The sequence below is a fragment of the Pimephales promelas genome, chromosome 20, assembly GCF_988280905.1.
Source record: "Pimephales promelas chromosome 20, fPimPro1.hap1.1, whole genome shotgun sequence".
In the NCBI taxonomy this organism is placed as follows: domain Eukaryota; kingdom Metazoa; phylum Chordata; class Actinopteri; order Cypriniformes; family Leuciscidae; genus Pimephales; species Pimephales promelas.
Window position 1 is genome coordinate 25,055,926 of NC_142788.1, and position 19,176 is coordinate 25,075,101.

The 19,176-nt window shown below is 36.0% G+C and overlaps 1 protein-coding gene across 4 annotated transcripts in view; it reads left to right on the forward strand.

The window, feature by feature from the left end:
• The window catches only part of LOC120462748 (inactive dipeptidyl peptidase 10), a 43,834-nt gene extending 24,905 nt beyond the window's left edge, over nucleotides 1-18,929 (forward strand). For all 4 annotated transcript variants that reach the window (XM_039651406.2, XM_039651407.2, XM_039651410.2 and 1 more), the window contains 18 exons: nucleotides 1,066-1,186; nucleotides 1,416-1,570; nucleotides 1,715-1,812; nucleotides 3,757-3,880; nucleotides 5,387-5,431; nucleotides 5,584-5,688; nucleotides 8,245-8,336; nucleotides 8,902-8,949; nucleotides 11,168-11,286; nucleotides 11,367-11,414; nucleotides 12,466-12,564; nucleotides 12,997-13,063; nucleotides 15,350-15,544; nucleotides 15,835-15,889; nucleotides 16,403-16,502; nucleotides 16,753-16,811; nucleotides 17,959-18,031; nucleotides 18,118-18,929. In XM_039651406.2, the coding sequence (XP_039507340.2) occupies nucleotides 1,066-1,186; nucleotides 1,416-1,570; nucleotides 1,715-1,812; nucleotides 3,757-3,880; nucleotides 5,387-5,431; nucleotides 5,584-5,688; nucleotides 8,245-8,336; nucleotides 8,902-8,949; nucleotides 11,168-11,286; nucleotides 11,367-11,414; nucleotides 12,466-12,564; nucleotides 12,997-13,063; nucleotides 15,350-15,544; nucleotides 15,835-15,889; nucleotides 16,403-16,502; nucleotides 16,753-16,811; nucleotides 17,959-18,031; nucleotides 18,118-18,341 (1,827 nt within the window). In that variant the 3' untranslated portion in view covers nucleotides 18,342-18,929. The remainder of the gene's footprint in view (nucleotides 1-1,065; nucleotides 1,187-1,415; nucleotides 1,571-1,714; nucleotides 1,813-3,756; nucleotides 3,881-5,386; nucleotides 5,432-5,583; nucleotides 5,689-8,244; nucleotides 8,337-8,901; nucleotides 8,950-11,167; nucleotides 11,287-11,366; nucleotides 11,415-12,465; nucleotides 12,565-12,996; nucleotides 13,064-15,349; nucleotides 15,545-15,834; nucleotides 15,890-16,402; nucleotides 16,503-16,752; nucleotides 16,812-17,958; nucleotides 18,032-18,117) is intronic.
• The last annotated feature ends 247 nt before the right edge of the window (nucleotides 18,930-19,176 follow it).

The following is a 19,176-nucleotide window of genomic DNA, read 5'->3' on the forward strand; positions in this document are numbered from 1 at the left end:
TATTTTATCATTAAAATTACATGTTAAAGTTTAAAGTCAATTATAGACATGCTTTAGACATTTTAGCAATGCCTACACTGTAAATGCCTATTGATGGTTTAACTTAAAAAAGTAAGTAACCTGGTTGCCTTAACATTTTAAGTTCATTGAACTGTAAAAAGTGAGTTAATACAATGAAGGAGATTAATCTAACCATCAGAAACTCAAAATTATATGTTATCTGAACTAAATAAATTATTTAAGTTGATTTGACAAAAGAAAAAATGTTGTGATTACTACACTGTAAAAAAAATATTGTTGGTTTAACTTAAAAAAGTAACCTGGTTGCCTTAAAATTTTAAGTTCATTGAACTGGAAAAAGTGAGTTAATACAATGAAGGAGATTAATTTAACCATCAGAAACTCAAAATTATATGATATCTGAACTAAATAAATTATTTAAGTTGATTTGACAAAAGAAAAAATGCTGTGATTACTACACTGTAAAAAAATATTGTTGGTTTAACTTAAAAAAGTAAGTAACCTGGGTTGCCTTAAAATTTTAAGTTGATTGAACTGGAAAAAGTGAGTTAATACAATGAAGTAGATTAATTTAACCATCCGAAACTCAAAATAATAAGTTATCTCAACTAAATAAATTATTATAAAGTTGATTTGACAAAAGAAAATATGTTTTGATGACAAATCTTGAAAATATTTTTTACAGTGCTGTTAATGTGCACTCTGCTCTCTTAATTTTTAAATATCCTTGTAATAATCTTCACTCTTAAAATTAAAGGATCTTTATAGGCGTTAATGGTTCCATGAGGAACCTCTAACATCCATGGAAACTTTCCATTGGTTCTTTATAGTGGAAAAAGGTTATTTAGATTATTAAAATGTTCCTCACTCTAAGAAAAATATAGATTTTTAGAATGTTTCACTGAAAGGTTCTTTGTGGAACCCAAAATGGTTCTTCTATGGCATCAATGAGAAAAAACCCAACCTTTTGGAACCTTATTTTTTTAGAGTGTTTGATTATGACTTGATCTATTAATGCTGGTTGTGTCTCTTTATTGATCACAGGTCTATATCTTTGAGAATGACATCTACTACAAGCCAGATGTGTCTAGCAAGGCGATGCGTCTGACAGCCACGGGCAGAAATGGAATGGTGGTTAATGGGCTGTCTGATTGGACTTATGAGGGTCAGTGATTTTGAATGAGTCGTCCCCTTCAAAACCCTCTTTCGGTCCATAATGAATTCGACAATCCCTTGAAGACATTCCAATATTCATGACGAGATTATTATCTCATTTGGCCTTATAAATACACAATGAGATTTATGATCATAAGCGTAGGTTTACGATGATATGTGTGTGGGTTAATTTGCCTCATCAAAATTTAATTTCTCTCCCTTACCTTATTCAACTTTAGAGGAGATATTGCTGAAATATCCTGCGTTCTGGTGGGCCAAAGACGGTGCACGCCTGGCGTATCTGTCCATTAACAACTCAGCCACTCCTTTTATGGAGATACATCACTTCCTGGGTGGGGTCTACCCTTCTAACGTCCTCTACCCATATCCAAAGGTAAAAGCAGTTGACATGCAGCATACTAATGTCTTTTATATGACAAAATAACCTCAAAATCAATCAGATATCACAAATGCAAGCGTTTGCACCATTTGCAAGAGCATTTTGTCTTTAATTTGATAAAAGTATTGCTCTATACAGGCAGGTTCCAGAATCCCATCAGCCAGTCTGTTTGTTGTGAATTTATACGGTCCAGCTCACACATTAGAGATGATTCCTCCAGACTCCCAGAACAGCAGGTGAAGTTTATTTTTTTTATTAACATGTGTCCGTAATTGCGAACGTGCAACATATGCAGTGCACAGGCTGTGGATACAGAGCTGTTCATTTTTAATATCCTTTTAAACGCATGGAAAAATGTGTCTTGACTGTCTATTTATTAAACTAAATCTTTTATGCATGATGTTAAAATCTGTTTCTGTCGCACAGTTTCTTCATGATGAAGTTTAAAATGTAAGTTTACTCTCTAACAAATTTAATGGGTGAACAATTGTTCTCCATCTATGCATACTGGCAGAATAAGACTTGAAAATGGATGTAGTGTTACAAAGATGAAGTTTTTAGTAGTTTATTCAAAGTAATTCCTTCAATATTAACACTTTTATTGCCAAAATGGCAATAAAAGTGTTAATAATGAAGGATTTACTTTACTGCAAACGAAAGAAAAGGGGGTTGTTGCCCTGAGGCAACATCATGCGATGGATTATTAAGAGTGGTTTGATGTTACTCACTGAAGATTTTCATTATATTTGTGGTAATAACTTGTTGTCTTTAGTAAGTTACTTTTTATGAATATTTTTTGTTGTTTTCCCCAATAGTTTTCCCCTATAGTCCAAAAAGTACAGCCTCCATCATTCTAGGTTTGTCAGTGTGAACTTTCCGCATTTAGATTGTGGAATTATTGGCCATTCCTCCTCAGAGCAAATATGCTCCTGCTCTGCCAGATTAGATGGAGAATGCCGGTGGACAGCAATTTCAGGTCTTACTGCTGATTTTCAATTGGATTCAAGCGTTGGCTCGGGCTATGCCGCTCCAGAATACCAAGCTTCTGTATTTAAGCCATTCTTCATCGTTTTTGCTGCGTGCTTTCTTTGACTCTTTGTCCTGCTGGAAAATGAATCTTCACTCTATACATAAAGCTTTGGTGAAAATCAAGCTTTTAATGTTGTTTATATGTCTATCTCTATCTTTTAATATGCTTTAAGACAAACCATGTGCAAATTCATAAGTCGGCACCATTGCTGAGTATTTTCTCCTTAAAACGGCAGTGACCCAAAGACAGTCTCAAAATTGCGGTTTAAAAACACTGGTTCTGACGTCACACACACTACCTTGTAAAAATTCATGGCAACATGTGATTATTAATGAGTTAACGGGCTAATTAGCATATTCATAGAACTGAGTATACTAAATGAGGCAAGGGTGTAGAGTTACATTCAAGCTATTTTAAGTCATGTAGAATTTTCAAGGAAAAAAATGTTTTAAAAAAATTATTTAAAATGGCCAAAAAATTGTTTTCTGTTATTATGTACTCACTAAAGTATTATTCACATACTTACTATCCCTTTAAAAAAAACATTGGCTACTGTAAAGTAAAGCACACATAAAATAATCAAAGTTTAGTTAAACTGAACTTTTCATAATTCAAAATACTGTATAGTATGGAGCCCCTAAAGGGACATAGTGAAAAAAAAAAAAAAAAAAACACAAAAAAACTTTTAAGCTCACAAAACTTTTGAGTTCATTACGAGTGAACACAAAAGCATTGAAATATATTTTTTCCTGCCATCTCATATTTTTTCCATCACCATTTCCCGAGCTCCATATATTAATTTAGCCCTACATGATATTGTCATTTTAGCAATGCATGGAAAGACCTCTATGGGAGAAGATACATTTATCTAATTTAAACTTTAATTTGCAAGTGATTAGCATAAAAAAAAATAGTAAAACAATTATGATCCGTTTATTAACATTAACGTTAAGATTAATAAATGCAGTAAAAGTAATGTTCATGAACTGTTTATTCAATTTAATTTCCACAATTACATTTTTAGAATCAAAGTGGTATCTGTTAATGCACTAACTGATGTTAAGAAATGACAACTTATTTTAAAGTGTTACCGACATAATGGATAAAGTGGTGATTCTGAATGCACTCTACTCTCTCTCTCTTTCTCTAGAGATAGCTACATCTCTATGGTGAGCTGGATAAGCAGCACCCGTCTGACTGTGCGCTGGTTGAACCGTGTCCAGAACCAGTCCGTGCTGTGTGTGTGTGAGGCCACGACAGGAGCCTGCTCAGAGGTGAGGGGTTTCCAGCTCATCCACTCAACTGCTCCCCACTGGGTATCTTCACTCTCAAAGTATCCATCGATCTTGCTCTCATCCTTTATTCTGCTCAGAACATGCAGAGAATCGCTTGCTTCTCTTCTGCCAGCTCAGCCTAATTTCCTTCTGGAGGCGTGAAAGACTAACTCAGCTTTACTTTTAAGCCTGAATATTAATGCACAGCCTGTCTTAATGCCTAAAGGTCATTCCCTTTTTATGTCCGAGTGATTGAATGCATGCGCACAGGAGTGTCTGCGTCTGACAGGGATGTGCAGTCCTTGTTTGATTTTTACACCCTGTGTGTTCTGTGTTGATAAATTCGTCAACAGGGTTTTACAATTGGAGGCATTGGGAGCTGTGTTGAAATGTATGACAATTACTACTGTTAAAGTAAAAATAACATTTATAATCTCCATAGAGAAATTGATTTTTAACAATAATGTGTATTAACGTCTCAATACCATGAGATCTGAGCTTGATTTAGCTTAAATTAATCTAATGCAAACTACTTCATATTCAATTATATACAAATATTTAAGCAATCAAATCTTATAAATGAACAATGTTATATAGTATTACATACAAAAAAAAATATGTTGAAAAATATGTTTTTGAAAGGGCTGCATTTATGCAGTAAAAACAGTAATATTGTGCAATATTATTACAACTGTTTTGTTTATATTTTAAAATGTATTTATTCCTGTGATCTCAATGGTGGATTTTCAGTATCATTACTCCAGTCTTCATTCTAATATGCTGATTTGCTCATTAAACATTTTTTTTAATTATTATTATAAATGTTGGAAACAGTTACTGTTAAATATTTTTTGTGGAAACCATATGCATTTGTTTTCAGGATTCTTTAATGAACAGAAAGTTTATAATAACTGAAATATTAACCTTTTGTAACATTGTAAATGGTTTTACTGGCACTTTTGCTCAAATTAATGTGCCCTTGCTGAATAAAAGTATTAATTACTTTTCTTTTAAAAAATAAAAAAATTCGACTGAACCCAAACTTTTTAATGATAGTGTAAAAATGCCAATGATAATGTATTTCCCCATTCATTTTATATAGAGTTTTCACAACTTCATGTAAACAAGTCATACTTAACTCCCTTTAATCTATTTTTAAAATGAACTTGAAGTGTTAGAACAGCAACCTAAATGTAAAAATAGAGGAAAAGAGTGTGTACCTTAATTCTTGAATAAAGTTAAAATGTAGAACAGCCAAATGGAATTGATGTGGAACTCTAGTTGTTGAAGACAGCAGATCTAAACTGCAGATAAAAATGAAACATGCGCTTCCTTAATGTGACGCCAGTGAAAATGATGGATTGACTGAAACTCTGCGTTAGCGGTGGAGTTTGTTTTGATGTACAACTCTCCCTGGCAGGCAGCAGAGAACAAATGATTTAAAAAACATATTTTACTTCTAATATATAACATGTCTAATCCTTTTAAAACATCTTTAATCTTTAGAAGCACCAAATGGCGATGGACTTTTGGCACAACAACCAGCGGCAGGTGAGTTCAGCCTCTCTTACTCTCTCCAGTTGTCAGGTTCCGTTCTCTGGTTCCTAAAAGCTGCATCCCCCAAGAAATGAATTGCAACAAAATGGTGTCGTCTCTCATTGATCTGTTGGAGGAATGTATATTGATGGTGGCTTGTCCTACAGGAGGAGCCATTGTTCACGGCAGATGGTTCCCTGTTTTACCTCATTCTGCCTGCCAAGCAAGGGGCCCGTGGGGAGTTCCTCCACATCGCCAGTCTCCCCGCTCAGGTCTGTGTGTGTGGAATGATTTCATATTCATGCTATGCACAATGAAATTTGATGCAGTTATAAACTTCGTGATTAGAAACTTGAAGTACCAAACGTGAATGTGACTTTTTATGGCAAGTGGGAGTGATGTTGAACCCCTGTGTATTGTAAAGTCTTTCTCTCTTCATTTGAATAAATAGTTATGTTAATTTAGATTTTTGTTATTCTTTTTTTGAAGTCATTTACAGATTTATATCATCCAATCTGTTCTTATATTCCTATATAAAAACATTTTATATTAATTTTAAAATATAAAACTAAACAAATACATTGGTTTAAAAACAGTATGTGTATACAGTATATATACAGCAAGATTTATCTTCCTGTCCACTGCTTTCCATTATTCCCTGCCTTCTCTTAAAACCTAACATAAGCTTTATCTATACATATAATATACTGATGAGCCAAAACATTATGACCAGTCACAGGTGATGCAAATTTTGTTGATCCTCTCCTAACAAGGCTACATATTAAGGTCTGGGTTGATTGGATTGTAAACAAACATTCAATTCTTGTAATCAGCGTGTTGGATGCAGAAGAAATGGGCAGGAATTAAGATCTGAGGGACTTGGATAAGAGCCAAATAGTTAAGGCAAGGCAACTGGGTCAGAGTATCTCTGAAACACAAAGGCTTGCGAGTTTCTCCCTATCAGTGGTGAGAATTTACCAACAGTGGTCTGTGGAAAGACAAACCACAAACTGGCTCATGGGTGTTGAATGCCCAAGGCTAACTGATGCACAAGGGCAACGAAGGCCAGCCTGTCTACCTAGCCAACACAGAACGTTCCCCTAACATTCCTGAATGGTCCCGTGCGGTTATTTTTTGGGAACCAAACAAGAACGTTATAGGAACGTTCCATGTAGGTTTTTTTAGGTTTCATTTTTATAACGTAAGGAGAATGTTCCGGGAACGTTCCCTTAACCTTAAGGGAAAGTTCTAGGAATGTTCTGGGAACCTAAATTTGTTTGCTGCACTCTTAGAAGAAAAAGTTCTATCTAGAACCTTAAAAGGTTCTATCAACGCTACATATTTGGAACCCCTAAAAGGTTCTATACACTCTTAAAAAAAGGGTTACTCTGGGTTCTATATATGGCCAATAGAACCTTTTACCAAAAAAAAAAAGGTTCTATATAGAACCATTTTGGAGTTCCATATATGAAGCGGGGGATGGAACCATTTCTGGTTCTAAATAGAACCATTTCTTCTAAGAGTGTGGGTAGAAGGTCTACTGTGGCACAAGTCACTCAAAATTTTAATGATGTTATGGGAGGAATGAATGTTACAACATGCAGTGTACATTGTACTAGAGTAGTAGTAGCTTATAATGCCTATTGTTCGATTTTGGTTTTGCCGAGCAGTGGTTTCGGTGGCTCGCCAATGTATTGGATTTCTCTAATACATAAAATAAGTAAGCTTGACCAGTTCTTGTGGGAAGAAGAATTTATTGAAGGTTTGTAGTGTAGCAGTCCTTCAGCAGCGATGTTATCATGTCACCCTTTAACAACCCAAAGTTCTTTCTGTGAGACATCACATTATACATGAAGACTATGGGCTACAAACAATAGAAACCTGTTTGGACCTCCCACAGGAGATGCTAATCTCACTCTGAGCAATGCTGATTCTTTGTCATTCACACCAATCAGTTTCTGTGGGCCATACATCTGAATGGGCCATTTGGCACACATACCTTAGCAGACACAGACAGAGTGATTACATCTATAGCATGGTTGATTAAATCACTTTAGACGTTCTACTAATTATAAGTAACTTTTCAACTACGTGTCACTGTCAACTAACTCTCATTAGAGTATTAGTATATTATAGTAGACTGTCAGGCTTTGGGTTAGGAGAATAAGTTTACTTGTAGTCACCAAGTTACTTGTAGTCAGTTGAAACCCTGAACCCCCGGATACCCTGGGTCAACCCTGGGAAAATTTCAAATGTGCCACCTTCTAAACATTAAGACCAGGTACACCCCTTCATGAGAATGGAGTTTCCTGGTGGAAGTGGCCTCTTTCAGCAGGATACTGCACACATTGTTCAGGAATGGTTTGAGGAACATGATAAAGAGTTGAAGGTCTGGGCACATGCATCACTGGCCTCCAAATTCCCAATTGAGCATCTGTGGGATGTGCTAGACCAACAAGTTCGATCCACAGTGGCTCCACCTCATATCCTACAGGACTTGAAGGATCTGCTGGTAATGTCTTGATGTCATATCCCACAGGACACCTTCAGGGGTCTTGTAGAGTTCATGTCTTGACCAGTCAGTGCTCTTTTGGCAGCACGTGGAGGACCAACAGCATATTAGGCAGGTGTTTTGGCTCATTGGTGTTTATAAAATCTGAAAATAAGTGAACATATAGAGTACATTATTATATTATTTTTTCTGTCATTTTCTTTAGATTGAATATTTCACATTGTCTAATATTTCCTTGTCTTCCTGTCCACTGCTTCCGGCTTGTCTTAGACCTTGCATAAGCTTTATCTATCTCTGTCTCTTTCTTTTTCTTCAGGCTTCCACTCCTTCTGTATCTCCTCGCTTTCTAACGTCAGGGAACTGGGATGTAACCTCGCTGTGCGCTCTTGACGAGGAGAACGATAAAATGTATGACAGATCGAATTTTATGAGCAAACCATTTAGACTCAAAAGCCTCAAGACTGTGTCGTAAAGCATCCCATAGTCAAACAAACTACCTAATACGAGCAATTATAGAATTATTTATGCCCAGCAATCCCATTTATCCCACTGAATCATCATAGATGGCACTTAATTAAAATGAATACAGTAATTGAATGTTGAATTGACTGTAATGACTCTGTCATTTTCTCCTGGCTTTGTTCTCTAATTGCAGCCACATAAAGCAAACCCTCTTGAATAACCATCCCAGAAAAAAAAAAATCTTTTTTATCTTTTCAATGCATGACTATTTATACGTAAATAGTCAGATCTATAGCTGAAATGAAAGTTTAGGCCCGTAAATCAATGACTTCTGACTGAAATGAATGCATGTCACAGCCTTCCCTACTTTGCATGTGTAACAGATGCAATCCTACTTAGCATGCAGCTGAAAGAAGGCAATATGTGGAAGTAGACTCTATTATTAAAGGATAAATGACTGATTACATACTAACTCCTTTTAAAATTCCCTTAATGTGTTTTTCCCCTGTAGCTATTTTCTGAGCACGGAGGAGTCGCAGCAGAGCAGACACTTATACAGGTGGGTTCTGTCCCAAACGATACGTCTTTTAAGCTGTAATTGAGTATTTTATCATCAATGTCTAGGACCTCTCATGCTGTGCTGCGCATTTGCATCTAAATCAGTCTGACAGCATTTGCACACCCTGTTGTGTTGTGAGATGTTTAATTTCATAATATGTTCCATATCATCATTACATGTTGATATTCTTTATGCGTATTGACGGTCCATTTTCTCAGTATGTATGTTCATCGATGACTTGTGCTGTAATCAATTAAAACCTTCCAGTTTACATGGAAATGAATCTGAGATGGATTTTCGGGGACATTCGTGAAAATCCAATAGGGTTTTTTTCCCCCTAGTGAGCTCCAGGCAAGAAGGCCAGCTAATTCATTTAACAGAAACGGCAGCTTAGAGAGCGAGAGCAAGAGGGAGAGAGAGATAGAGAAGGTTGAAAGGGAGATGGGCAGAGGGGGAGGTGCTGCGACTTACAAAGATTTAAACTGTGTTCTCTAACCTTTGATTAATGCTTTAAGCCTCTCACTTGCTCTCCATGGGCCACAATTTCTCATAGCTTTTTTTATTGCGACTATCCGAGCAATATATGGCAAAAGTGCAAAGGTCTAGCATTGGGCTTAAAGCAAGTGGATAATGGAAAACTAGCTCAGCATCACAGCGTGTGTGTTTCACGTACTGGAAGTTATAGGGATAGTTAAACCAAAAATGTACATTATCGTTTCAAAAGTCTTTACGATTTTTTTTATTTTATCAAGGATGCATTAAATTTATCAGATTAAAAAAGTTAACTTTAAAAAGTTTAGTGTTCATTATGCTTCCTGAATTTATGGGGTGGTGATGGCGCAGTGGATGAGACGCATGCCTTTGGTGTGAGAGACCCGGGTTCGAATCCACTATGAGACTCCAATGTGTCCTTGAGCAAGGCACTTAACCCCTATTTGCTCCAGAGGCGTGCGACCTCTGATATATATAGCAATTGTAAGTCTCTTTGGATAAAAGCGTCAGCTAAATGAATAAATATAAATGTAAATGTAATGAATTTGGCAATCCTGGTCAATATATGCTTTCATTTTATGGAAAAGAGCAGCATGAATATCATTAACTCTTTTGCACTGTTGAAAATCCTTTACCTAATTTGGTGTTCCTAGTCAAAAATACTGGCCTTTTAAATGTCCCATTATGCTATTTTATAGGGCTGTCAAACGATTAATCGCAATTAATCGCATCCAAAATAAAAGTTTGTGTTTATATAATATATGTGGGTGCACTGTGTATAATTATTTTATATATATATATATATATATATATATATATACACACACACATGTATATTTAAGAAAAAAATATTTATATACAAAATATTTATATTTATATATAATATAAATTATTTATATATAATATAAATTATATATATATATGTAATTATACACAGTGCACTTACAAATATTATGCAAACACAAACTTTTATTTTGGACGCGATTGATCGCGATCAATCGTTTGACAGCCCTACTATTTTATGATCAAATATTCTTGTTTTCTTTTAATTTTGTTTTCAGGTTTTGGAATTATTTTTGGAACTGATTGAATCTAGGCTTTATTCACCTAAAAAAAAAAAGCGGTTGTGCAAATGCTCAGATCAGTGAGGCCTCAATCAGTTCCAAAAAACTAATGCAAAACCTGTCCTAATTGAAAGAAAACAAGCTGATAAAAAGATTGTATCCATTTTTTGGCAATAACATAGCATAACAAAATATTTAAGCATTATTTGTAGGTCGTCATTTTTGACTGGTAAAACCACAAGTTTAGGGAAGAAGGTAGGGAAAACATGCACACAAATGATCAAATAATTTTTTTGAGAAGTTGATATACCCTGTGTGAGCAAATTCAGTAAGTTTTAGTCCAATGTGTTAAAAATGACTGGCATTTTTGGGGAAAATAAAATCCACACCAAATAAAAATAACCAGAGGGTTAAAAATGTTTCATTTTGGTTTCATAGAAGAAGGGCAGACAGACAGTAAATTATGACAGTGTTCATTTTTGTACAGAAGAAAAGGGCATTGATTGACATTGATGGGAGTAGCGGCTCCTGGCCGTAAATTTAGGTAGGACAGATTCTGGTTAAACATTTTATTAGTTGTATAATAATCGCTGTACAAACCCAGAACACTTTTAGCAGAGGTTGACTGTTGTAATATAATGAAATGCATGCTTGTTGACTAGTGTGGAGCTTGGAGGAGTGTTTCATCGCCAGTGTCTGACTTGCAACCTGTTTGAGCGATGCAGCTTCTTCAAAGTGGACTTCAGCCACAATCAGACTCACTTTACCCTCTATTGCTTGGGTAAGGTCACTGACACTCAAACACACATTTAGACGGATGAATAAAGATGCACGTGTCTCATCTCTGTCATACTTTTACAGGTCCAGGTGTCCCAAAGGTGACCATTCACAGCACAAGTGATCCATCCAGTGAGTAGAATTAATACTTTCCTCATTACAAGCTGTGATTTAGTCAGACATGTGTGGCTGTAGGAAAGAAAGAGTTTGATTTCTAATAAAATTGTGTCAAAAGTAGACAAATATGTTTTTATAAATGCACCCTAGTGAACATTTTTCCACTTCTAAGGCAAGTATTACTATTATTATTGTTCAAACTTATAGGGTTAGGAACTCAAATAAACCCAGAATCCTACGTAAATATGTGTAATTCATATAGGTGAACATGAATGTTAAATTAAATTGTAATTGACTTCCTAAAGGGTTAGTTCACCCAAAAAAGTAAATGATGTCATTAATTACTCACCCTCATGTCATTCCAAACCGGTACTATTCTTGTTAATCTTCAGAACACATCCCTCCATAGACAGCTGATGCAACTACTACTTTAATGCGTAAAAAAGTTCATAAAGAGATTGTAAATCTAATCCATATGAATCAAGCGGTTTTGTCCAAATTTTATGAAGAGACTTGGTCGCTTTATATGATGGAACAGATTGAATGTAGGCTTATTTACATATAAACCTTCATCAACTCACACATCAGTTGTGGTAAATGGAAGATCAAGCTTCCACAAGGACCAATGAGGGTCATTCTCATGTGTTACGCAGCAGTTTTGAGTTTCTACAAGAACCAATGAGGTTCATTCTCGTGTGTTACACAGCAGTTTTGAGTTTCCACAAGGACCAATGATGCCATTACAGGAATTAAAATAAAAAAACAGTCTAGAATACCTCAGTGACCACAAAGCAACACCCACTCAGCCACTCACATTTGCTTTAGAAAAGGATTCTTTCAAGAAAATAGATTGTTTTAGTGTAAAAGCACCCCACTGAGTATTTTTAGAGTTTGTTGTAGTGAGAGAGCTCACTAAAACATCTAAAAGGGCTGCATGATATCTTTTTCATTTTATTATCTGGCTTCATCCTTTATTTCATAGTCTTAACATTTAAATACTCCATGGTGGTGGATCGTTCTGGTTTAAGCCAAAAATATTAAGTCTGTACGTGTGCTGCATTTACAGGTTACATGCTGGTGGAAGACAACAGCCTCCTCGCTATGTCTCTTGAAAACAAGAGGCTCTCTGAGATCGTTTTCCAGACGCTTTCCTCCGACAACATCGGTAAAAAGATTTCTGAAGTAACTGATTACATTCCTCCTTTCAGCATAAATTGATCTCAACCTTTTCCAAAGCCAACTAGATTTAAGAATCAATCAGGTAATTGTTCCGGTTTTGCTTATTGGATCCTCACAGCATCTTTAGGGGAAGCCCATTGTGGCTTGTTTGCGTGCGTGTTCTTGCTTGTATGATGGGGTTTGCACATGTACACATCTCTGTACATAAATTGCTCGTGCTTTTTGCATCAGGTCCCCTGACTGTGTTTGTTTGCACACATGTGTGTGTTACTGAGAGTCTGTTAAAACCAACAGGCTCATGGGAGCTTATTTGCCAGTGGTTAGAATATTTATGAGACAGCATCAAGTCTTTCTCGCAGCATGGTACAGTAGAAACGGCCATTTGTTCTATTTTAACTGCCTTTGCTAATAATTACAGACATAGATCTGAAGATGTCCCTGCCCCCTGGGTACGAGGGAAACCTGCACCCTCTCCTTATTATCATGTAAGTGTCTCCCCGTATGATATTGTTAGTAAGGCTGCTTTATTTTATATGGAAGCCCTTTTCTGCTTTAAAATAAAAAGTAAGACCTGATATAAAGCTATGTAAGATTATAAATGTTTTTGAAAGTAGACTCTCTAATGCTTTTCACAAATATAGTAAGAAAACAGCAATAGTGTGAAATATTATTACAATTTAAAATATCTGTTTTCTATTTGAATACATTTTAAAATGTAATTAATTCCTGTGAATTTTCAGCATCAGTCTTCAGTGTTTCATGATCCTTCAGAAATCATTCTATGTTGGTTTCCTGCTCAAGAAACATTTCTTAATATTAACAGTTGTGCTGCTTAAGGGATTGTAGCATCATTTACTCATGTTGTTGTTCCAAACCTGTACGAGTTCGAAGAATGTTGGTTACTAGACAGTTGATGGTAGCCATTGACTTCCATAGTATTTTTTCTCCTGCTATGGAAGTCAATTGTAACGGTGAGGCAAGGAGGAATCCAAATGCAAACACTAGTTTTAATAATAATAATAAACAAACAAACGGGAAATTCAGGGAAAACAAAGAAACTCAGAACGAAACTCAGAACAAAACTCAGAAACAAAGCTACAGTTAAGTAACAACCGACACCCAATAACTGAAGCACAGAGGTTTAAATACACAGACAAACAAGCTAAACAAGGTAACAAGGGGGCGTGGTTAATCAGAAACACCTGGGGGAACTCATCAACAAGAAAAACTACAAAGGACTACAAAACATGGCACGGAACAGGAAATAGCAAAAGTTCACACAAGACAAGGAAAACCGAAAACAGACAGGAATCATTACATCAATGGCTACCATAAATTGTCTGGTTCCCAACATTCTTCAAAATCTTCTTCTTTTGTGTTCAAAGAAACACATACAGGTTTGAAACAACTTGAGGGTGAGTAAATGATAACAGAATAACAATTTTTGAATATTTTTGTGGAAACTATCATTAAATTATTATTATATTATATTTTTTAGAACATTAGAAATGTTTTTACTGTCTCTACAATTTAATATCTCCTTGTAAACAAAAGAAAAAATTCTGATAATTTTTTTTTAAATTTGAGATAAAAAGTAATGAACATGACAAATAAATTTGTGTGACTTGGAGAAAAATGTGGTTTACGAGATATGAAGTCACGATTTTATCCCACAATGCATGCACTCTAGTGTGATGAATGAACTTTTTCTTTTTTTTTTAATAATAGTAGTTCAAATTGCAATTTTAGTAGGGAATGTGACAAGAATGTAGCATGCTACTTTTTAAAACATCCATGCTGAGCTAATGCTTACTGTTTTACTTACTATTTTTTAAATAGGTTAGGTATACTTTATTGGCCCGATGGGAAATTTGTTGGGGTTTAACAATGTATCGTGCCACAATATATCGCAATACATAAATCCAACAATATATTACATAATATCATATGTTACATACATATCATGGATAGTGACAATATGGATAGTTTCCCCAAAATAAAAATGACTGTGTGAGAAAAGGTTTTAAGAGTATTAGTGTCAGTACTACATTAAAATACTATATATAGTTGATTATAATGTATAATAATCCAATGGAGAAATATTTGTGGGTCCCGATAATGGCAAATGTCTTATGTTACGAGTAAAAAGTGTCCTACAATTATTCTAAATATATCTAGTCAGTCAGTGACCGAGATCAAGCATATTCGTCTAAAATAATTCTATATTTTCAGCTTCAGAATCATGAAGATTGTTATTCTGGTGTCACCATTGTCATTGGGTTACAAGCACCAAGTCCAAGCCTATTCATTTAAACCCACAATGTAATATCAAAGTTAGCATTTCAAGTACATTTTTTGTTAACCTTTTATCATATGTTTTGGAGTATCGCAATAATATCGTATCGTGAGTTCAGTATCGAATCGTGACATGAGAGTATCATTACACCCCTAGAAATTTGTTTTGGGCTCATTATATTGTATACTGTACCATATACTACTAAGTAATAATAAGCCAGTGTTGCATTAAAAAAATATATGCTTGACAGTGACAAAGCAGCTATATCTTTGCTGCCTTGCAAGCAGCTATATCTCCTTGTGGAAATGCAAATCTCTCCCTCACCGTAGTTAGTTAGGCTACATGATTTATGAATGCTGCGTTATTAATAAGCAATATGCACATGCTTGATTGAGATGCAAGAAGTGCTCAGCAAGTGTTAACGTGTTTTTAATCTACAACACTTCCATCCATCCATTGTTCTCTGCACCTCTAGTGACAGTATTCCTGGCGGGGAGTCGGTAACAGAGGAGTTTACCCTGGGCTGGCCGGAGGTTTTGTCCAGCCTGCATGGAGTGGCGCTGGCCTGGATCGACGGCAAAAGCCGGGCCTCACAGGGACAGAAAAGCAGCGTCCTGGACCCTCGTAAACTGGGCTCCTTCCACATTAAAGACAAGCTTGGAGTCGTGGAGTGAGTCATTCTCTCTTATCACTTATTAAGAATAATACCTGTAATAGAAAACTCATTTTTGCACATTGCGCCACAAAATATCTGATTAGGAAAAGCTTTATGCTCTAAAGCTGAGGCTGAGTTTTCTTCCATATTTTGTTGAACGCTCGCTTGGCTAATTTAATTGAACCTACTTCTTGCTCAAGGCGATGTGTATGTCTCAGCAGAGTTAATACATTGGCTGCTTTTAAAAGACCAGCCATTTATCATAACTGCTTAATGGCACCTAAAATTTGCATGTTTCATAACAGATGGTTAATGCAGCTGCCGTACATTGACGGGAGAAGAATTGCTGTTTATGGAAAGGTAAACTATATGTTGAGTGCAAGCTCTAACATCTGATTGGATGAGCATTTGAGTAATTAGCTGATTTTTGCATGTTGGCAACTGTAAACAGCCTACAGTTAGGCTAATTAGCTTTATAGCACATTAGCAATGTATTGAAAACACTCAAAACACCTTAGCAACTGCATAGCAATGCCTTGGCAAACACCCCTGAGATTCTAGTACTGCGAGCCCCACCCATATTTTGTATAGAATAGAAAATGTGATGTAGTTGTGATTAATTGCAGTTGTGTAAAATTGGTGTTTAAAACCAGATAAACTTTTTTAGTGGTTAATGGGGTTTCGGTGTTGCATAATGCGCTTAAAAGTGGTCAAACCAATCTTAAGGCCTCTCAAGGCCTATTGCTTTAATACACATCTTCTAAGCAATTGAATCCCTTTGTAGACTTGCATCATATTCTCACTTAGGATATGTACTTTGAATTCAGTCTTCAGTTGCAGAGCTCTGACTTCAGCCTTCATTTGTCCTCACAGGGATTCGGTGGCTATTTAGGTTTGAAGATGTTGACTGCGACCGACCAGATGTTCAAATGTGCCGCTGTCATGGCTCCCATCACAGACTTCAAGCTCTATAGTGAGTTCCAGCTCCATACACTAGCAAAAACAGCACTATTTCTGGACATTCTTTGAATTATATTCTTTGAAGTGCCTTGGAGTACTTCAAAATACCATGGTATGTGATGTGGTAATCATTCAGTCCCATGGTATATATATCAAAGGGTCCTAGTATTACTTTTTTACATTTGATAAATGGTAGAATCTGTAGTGCTCTACAGTTTAATTTCAGATTTATGTGTGAAAATGGATTCAACCTTGTTTTTCAGGCGCTGCCTTCTCAGAGAGATATCTAGGCCTTCCAACTAAAGAGGAGCACTCATACACGGTGGGCTTTACGCATTAATAACTTTTTCATTCATTATCTAGAAGTGTGTTGTTATAGATGATTATTTGCGCTCCAGAGTAAAAAATAATTATAAAAAAGGTAATTATGAGATTAAAGGAGTAGTTCACTTTAAAAAAAAAAAGCTTTTGCTGATAATTTACTCACCCCCATGTCGTCCAAGATGTCCATGTCATTCTTTCTTCAGTCGAAAAGAAATTAAGGTATTTGATGAAAATATTCCAGGATTTTATTCCATTTAATGGACTTCATTGGGAACCAAATGGTCCAAAAGACAAACTGTTCAAAGGGCTTTAAACGATTCCAGGCGATGAATAAGGGTCTTATCAAGTGAAACGATCACTCATTAAAAGTTTTATAAGCTCAAATGGTTGCTTTGCTCTGTGATGCACGTTCGTGACTCTCCTATTCGAACTCGTTCATCAAAATGAGCAAATCTTTTCCCGAGTCAACTCGTTCATTTCGTTCGTTGAATGAACCAAATGACATAAAAAAAGATTCGTTCATTTTGATAAACGAGTTCGAACAGGAGAGTCACGAACGCGAATCAAAGAACAGAGCAAGGCGAGCATTTAAGCTTATAAAACTTTGTTATTTTTGTTTTTAATGAGCGATCGTTTCGCTTGATAAGACCCTTATTCATCGTCTGGAATCGTTTAAAGCCCTTTGAACAGTTTGCACTAAAACTGTCTTTTGGACCTTGAACCGTTTGGTTCCCATTGAAATCGTTACGTTCCCGAATGGTCCCATGAGGTTATTTTTTTGGTAACCAAACAAGAATGTTATAGGAACGTTTCAATCTAGTTTTTTTAGGTTCCATTTTTATAACGTAAGGAGAATGTTCCAGGAACGTTCCCTTAACCTTAAGGGAAAGTTCTAAGAACGTTCTGGGAACCAAAAACTAATGTTCTCTGAACGTTCCCAGAACCTAAATTTGTTTGCTGGGTACATAAACAATCAAAATTTTGAGATTTAAAGTCAGTTTGTAATATAACACCACAGTAATTTATACCCAAAATTGGATATAAAGTCCCAGTTGGGAAAAATGAAACTACAATTACCTTTTTATATAGTGATTGTGATACCAACATAAAATCTAAAGTCACGCGTTTCTGTTGTGTCTTTGCAGACTGCGTCTTTGTTGGACAACATCAATACGCTAAAAGACGAAAACTTCCTCCTCATACATGGGACTGCAGATGGTTAGCTTACAAAATACTGAAATTTAAAATCAGATACAACATTTTGTGGATTTTAAGTAATAACTGACTTGTTTGTGTGTGTTTAGCGCGGGTACATTTCCAACACAGCGCCGAGTTGTTGAGTCGTCTGGTGAAGGTAGAGGCCAACTACACCCTTCAGCTGTACCCAGATGAAGGCCACATCTTAAGAGAAGAGCGGAGCAATCAACACCTGCACCGCTCCCTCATTCAGTACCTCCACAACTGCCTCAAATACGACCCCTTCCTCATCACAGAGGAGGAAGAGGAGGAGGACGAGGAGGAAGAGTGATCTCTGTGTCCTCTCTCGGTCCTCAAAGGTGCCCGTTACGGTGACTAACTTCAGGTTGCATTTTTTTCGCCAAAGGAAAAGGGATCAAAATGGAGATCAAGAGGACCAAATCCAGCAGCTATTCACCACAAACTCAACTTTGGGATGTGTTTTTTTGTTTTTGTTTGTTTTGTTCAGACTGCAACCGTATGTCTCTCGTGTGTCCAGGAAGATGAAACACAACTGCTCTGGTTCAAACAGTTTTCAAGTAAATCACACAGTATAATGTCAATCAACATCTTTAGTCAGTTTAAGTATAAAATGGGTAAAAGATGCTCCATACTAGGCATGTTGATCAGCCTTGATGTTGTAGCGACACCTTGTGTTGAGAGAGAGAACTAATGTTTTGTCCAGCATGGAAAGTGAAGCTGGAAATACTAGTAGTCAATGGATACAGTGTTGTTATTGTTTTACTATTACTATTAAAAGTCATTTTGTTAATTGAAAGCTAAAGTTAATCTGTAGATGAAATCAATACAATTTAAAGGAGTAGTTCACTTTAAAAAAAATTTTTGCTGATAATTTACTCACCCCCATGTCATCCAAGATGTCCATGTCTTTTTTTCTTCAGTTGAAAAGAAATTAAGGTTTTTGATGAAAACATTCCAGGATTTTCTCCATATAATGGACTTCAATGGGAACCAAACAGTTCAAGGTCCAAATGGGAGTTTCAGTGAAGCTTCAAAGGGCTTTAAATGACACCAGACGATGAATAAGGGTCTAGCAAAACGATCGGCCGTTTAAAAAATAAATAAAAAAGTTTAAGTGTTATAAGCTCAAATGCTCGCCTCGCTCT